At 36.6% G+C, this 5,906-nt stretch overlaps 1 protein-coding gene across 1 annotated transcript; it reads right to left on the reverse strand.

Annotated features, from left to right (window-relative positions):
- Positions 1–4,365: 4,365 nt before the first annotated feature.
- On the reverse strand, positions 4,366–5,067 carry LOC125869758 (uncharacterized). Its single transcript, XM_049550198.1, has one exon. The coding sequence runs from the start codon at positions 5,065–5,067 to the stop codon at positions 4,366–4,368; it is 702 nt and encodes a 233-aa protein (XP_049406155.1).
- Positions 5,068–5,906: the final 839 nt, after the last annotated feature.

Here is a 5,906-nt window from a genome sequence, read left to right on the forward strand (position 1 = left end):
TTGTAATGGAACTGAGAGTGAAGGTATGGTCAATTTTGATTGGTGACTTTACTTTTTCAAAGCATTGTTTCAATCATCATCACCTCTTCTCAAGTTCCTTTCATTCCTTTTCATTTGAGAACTCAAACTTTGATTTGTCGCTCAATTTATTTGGAATCCCCTTTTAATTCATTCACTTCTCTTTTTCATTTTCATTTTTCCAATGCATTTCGATCACAATGACTCTTTTTTATCCTTTTTTTTTAATAATGAGGGATTACTTCTCTTTGTATAACTTCCAAAGTTGAGTCTCATTTCATCTTTTTTTTACCCTTCACTTGGCTTTCGTTTTCATTTCTTGTAACAGCCCCAACTTATGCTTTTGGCTTAAGTTGGCTATCCAAACATCACAATGCTTTCAAAAAGGATTTTGGTGAGAAGGTAAGGACAATTTTGTTCAAGAGGCTTTCTTTTGGTTGCCCACAAATAGGTTAGACTCAAATGGTGCAAAAATATATTCACACCCTAACAAGGACGTTAGAAAGTATTATGGACAATTTGGTTCCCTCTTTAAATTTTTGCCCAAGATCATGTATCACGCTCACTAAGATTCATACAATTAGACTAACAAGTCAAATTCTAGGATTCCATCTGCATGCTTTCAAATAAGACCGCACCACATATGACACTTAAAAATACACTCATTTGGCACATCCCACAAAGATTAAAAACGTAGGAGTGATGCTCATTGGAAGGCTCACATAAAAATGCATCTAGTCAATGAAAGATTCAAAAAAATCACTCAAAAGCTCAACCACATCGATTTCATTATTGCATCACTAACACTATACACCATGCTTGTCATGAGTATTATTTAAAACATCAATATTGAATATAATCGATCTCAAATATCATATTGAATATGTTACTAATACTGACATTCCCCAACTTATTCAGCGAATCCCAAAGTAAAGCTAGATTGCCTATGAGGTCTATAGCTTAGGACAATATGCCATTCACTATGGCGGGCTACACCATCGTCGCCCCATGTGCATGCGAAAATCACCATTCCTTGCATGAATATCACCGATATTATAAGTGTGTTTCTCATTTTAGCGTGCCTGACTAGGTGGACTACAATGGGTTTACCTAATGGTATCAGCGCATCGCCCAATAGGTTATAAGACTCACCGAAATAGACATTGAGCTCCTAAAGAGAAGCCTCCCATTGGTAGACTCATTGGAGCTCTGCCAATTGTACTCAGTGCCTCGCCGAGTTCCCTTTACCGTCCCCTAATTTTACACAAAACCTGCACATATTAACTCCCACATTATTGAAAATACTAATACTTGGGTTGCCTCCCATGAAGTGCCTAATTTAATATTGCAACACGACAAGGATGTGTTGTTCAAACATGATCCAAATACAACTTCAACAACCCTCACATCTTGACTTTCTCCAATGTATGCCATTAACCTTTGCTCATTGACTGTGAATCTCAACCCCTTTGCATCTTCAATTTCAATTGATCCATTGCCATACACTTGTGTTATAGTTTGCGGAACAATCCACTTGTACTTGGGCTTACTTGGTAAGAGTTTGAACCTTGAATTGAATAGTAGGACTAACTCCCCTACCTGAAACTCACGAGGTAGTATCTTAGCATCATGGTACTGTTTAACCTTTTCTTTATATAGGGCGGAGCTTTCATAGGCTTACAAGCGAAATTCATCCAACTCAAAGATTTGGTCTACACGATCTCTGGAGGCAGCATCCCATTTAATATTTATCTTGTTCTATATTCATAAAGCTTTGTGTTCTAAGTCAATCGGAAGATAACAAGCTTTTACAAACACTAAATTGTAGGGAGATATACCAATGGGAGATTTGAATGTCATACAGTAGGCCCAAAGTGCATTATCAAGCTATCTAGACAAATTAGTACAATCGACATTCATAGTTTTTGCCAAGATGCTCTTTATTTCTCAATTAGACACTTCAACTTGTCCCTTCGATTCTAGATGATATGGTGTTACCACTTTGTGCTATACCCATATTTAAAGAGGAGCGTTGCATATTGATGATTGCAAAAGTGTGATTCTCCATCACTTATAATGGCCCTTGGGGTACCAAACCTTGTGAAGATGTTCTTTTTGAGAAACTTTGTGACACTTCGTGCTTCATTGTTTGGTAATGATATCTCTTTCACCCACTTGGAGGGATAATCAACTTCTACGAGGATATACTTGATTCAAAAAGAGCTGGGAAAAGGTCCCATGAAATCAATTCCCTAAACATCAAACAATTCAATTGAAAGGATTTCAAAAGTGGTAATTCGTGTCTCCTATATATAGTCCATTGTAATTGACATTGGACACAACATTTGCAAAATGCATGAGCATCCCTAAACATTGTAGGCCAATAGTGGCCATATTGTAAAACCTTAGAGGCTTTACGAATGACCCCATGATGAAAACCTGCTGGCGAGGCTTGACATTCTTCAAGGATCTCATTCAGTAAAACTTTGACACACAATGCCGAATGATGTTATCAACACGCTTTGTAAAAAGGAAAAGGTTAATTACATATATACTTCATCACATTAAATAGAAATTTCCTCGTTTGATGGATACTCAAATAATCAGGTAAAAACCCACACACAATAATATTTGAAAAATCTGCATTCCAAGGAACAAAGGGTGTAGAAATTACCATTACTGATTCATCTGGGAAAGCATCATCAATGTCTTTTTCTTCAAGAACTCTAGCATCTGCTTCCAACCTTCAAATATGGTCAACTACTGTTTTTTCACACCCCTTCCTATCTTTCACCTTTCAAATTCTTGAAGAAGTAACACTCATCGGATCACCCTTCGCTTAAACTCTTTCATAGCTATTAGGTACCTTAATGTTGTGTGATCTCTGCGAACAACCACTTTGGTACCCAACAAATATTCTCTAAACTTCTCAAACCCATATGCCACATCCAATAACTCTTGCTCTGTTACAATGTAATTATTATGAGCACAATTCAACATTTTGCTAGCATAATAGATAGGATGAAAAAACTTGTTTTTGTGATGCCCAAGAACAACTCCTAGAGACTAACCACTAGAATAACACATCATTCAAAAATGGATATTCCAATCGGGATAAATAATTATTGGGGCTGATATATGTTTATCCTTGAGTGTTTTGAAAGCCACCATTCAAGAATCATCCAAATCAAATGTATTTCGTTCTCAAAGAGTATACACAATGGAATAGAAATCTTGGAGAAATATTTAATGAATCGTCTATAGAGCTTGGCATGACAAAGAAAGCTCCTCACACCTTTTACTGAAATTGGGAGAGGTAATTTTTCCATCTCTTGAATTTTTCGCTTGATCAACTTTAATACCATCCTCGCAAATTTTGTGCCCAAGCACAACTCCCTCTCTCACGATAAAGAAACACTTCTCCCTATTAAGGACCAAGTTGAAATCAAAACACCTTTTCAACACCATCTCATAATGCCATAAGTATACCTCAAAATAATTCCCAATGACAGAAAAATCATCCATGAACACTTCTATGGAGTCCTCTACCATGTCTGTAAGGATTGATCTGAGAGCATACATCGTTGGAAGGTAGTCGGGGGATTACACAACCCAAAGGGAATTTACTTGAATGTGAAGGTTCTATAAGAGTATGTAAACGTTATATTCTCTTGATCCTCGGGTGCAATAGAGATATTGTTGTACCTGCAATATCCATCAAGAAAGAAATACCACCCCTTTGCACCAAGCCTATGAAGCATCTAATCAATAAATGACATGGAGAAATGATCTTTTTAGATCCAGGAATTAAGCTTCTGATAGTCCATGGACACGCCACCTGCTGACAAGTCTAGTGGCGACTGATTTGGTTTTTTCAGTAGGATCTATCGTGATACCACCCTTTTTCATAACATATTGTACCAGACTTACCCATTGGTTATCCACAATTAGAACGCTAACTCCCACATCTAACCATTTTATAATTTCTTTCGTCACCACTTCTTGCATTTGAGGATTTAATCTTCATTGATGTTCAATACTTTGTTTGCAATCTTCCACCAAATTTATTTTGTGAGTGCATATGCTTGGTGAAATATCCACAATATCGGCAATTTACCACTACAAGGCTTTAATCTGCCTCTTCAACACTATGATCAATAACTCCACTTGTGATTGCTTAATATCACTTGCAATACTTACTGGAAGTGTGTTGTTGCCACCAAGAAAACATATTTGAGATGAGTCGAGAGTTCCATCAACTCTTATTTCAGTGGTTCAATGATAGATGGTTTGACCAGTGGTGCTTATCGACTAGATAAATCGAGGTCGAGCCTAGATTGGAAAGAATTATGTAAGCCAACGCCTACAAGGGCAGCCCAAAACTTCATCATAGTTGCCAATTTCATCTTGATCATAGTTAAGTATCACTTGAGCAAAAGGTTCCCTACAAAATGATGCACTTTCAATACTTTCTACGGCTTTGTCAATTTGATCCAAGTGAGATACAACATTTATATCACTTGGGTATTTCATTGATTTGTGAATATTAAATTTAACTACTTCATCATTGACTCGGAACATCAATTCACCGCATTCCCCATTAACAAAAACTTTCCCTGTGGCGAAGAACGGTCTACCAAGAATTACTAACATTTTGACATCAATTTCATTATCAATCACCACAAAATCAATGTGGAACACAAATTTGTCAACTTTCACTAGCATATCGTAGACCACATCCACTGGTTTCTTTATTGAATGATCAACCATTACAAGTCCCATATTCATTTGTTTTGGTTTATCAAGCCCAAGATTATCAAATATCATCAATGGCATTAAATGTATGCTTGAACGATGATCAGATAATGATTTTGCAAAACTACACTTACTAATAGTGCACGGGATCGTGAAAGCTCCCAGGTCATCTCTCTTGAGGACATCATTCTTTTGTATTAATACACAACATGTTTGTGGTAGTTCAATTGTTATATAATCTATCATCCTTTTATTTGTCACCAACTCCTTCATGTATTTAGCGTAACCCGACATTTTGGTCAAAGGATCCACAAATAGGATATTCACTTTCAAATTTTCACTATTTCCATAAACTTTTGGAATTTTGCATAGTAATTTTACTTCCTCAACTTTTGAGAAAATGGAGGTATGATCTTGAATTTAGGTAATGTGGATGAAGTTTCAACACATCTTTTTGTCATATTTGCCTTCGACTCACCTTCTTCTTCTTTTTCTTGAGCTTGATCAATTTCCTTAGGTAATTCGTTATTGGCAATCACCCTTTGATTATTTGGTTTGTCGGGCCTTACTACTTCTTGCAATGTCTTTCCATTTCTAGTAACAATTGCTGAAACTTGGAGCAAATCTCTTTGATTCCCCTTTGCATTAGACTTTTCACACTTATACGGTTAAGCATATACGAGAGCAGTTTTCTGCCTTATCTTTCCTCCAGTGTTTTGATAGAAGATACATGTGAAACCATGGTGGTGGACAAAACTGAAATGTCACTCTTCATTCCTTGCAAAATCATACATGAATCCTCCACCTTGTTTAGAACTTTAGTCAACAAATCATCTATTTGTTTCTTCATCAGTTCTTTATAATGCTCATATCTGACCTCTTCTCTGTGACCCCTCTCATCAATACCATTGGTCGAATTTTGATTTCTGGCAACTCCTAGCTGAATTGGCCAAAATTCCTCCGGTTTTCCACCTCTCATGTAGACATCTTCCTCGTATCCACACTGGGTATTGAATTTATTGAGTTTACTCCACCTATGGTAACTTGCTCAAATAAAATTTCAATCTGAGCGGTAAACCTAGTGATGATTTTTTCACGCTCTTGGTTCTTTTCTTCTTGTTCCTTCAATGCCC

Source organism: Solanum stenotomum, chromosome 7, assembly GCF_019186545.1.
Source record: "Solanum stenotomum isolate F172 chromosome 7, ASM1918654v1, whole genome shotgun sequence".
Classification (NCBI taxonomy): domain Eukaryota; kingdom Viridiplantae; phylum Streptophyta; class Magnoliopsida; order Solanales; family Solanaceae; genus Solanum; species Solanum stenotomum.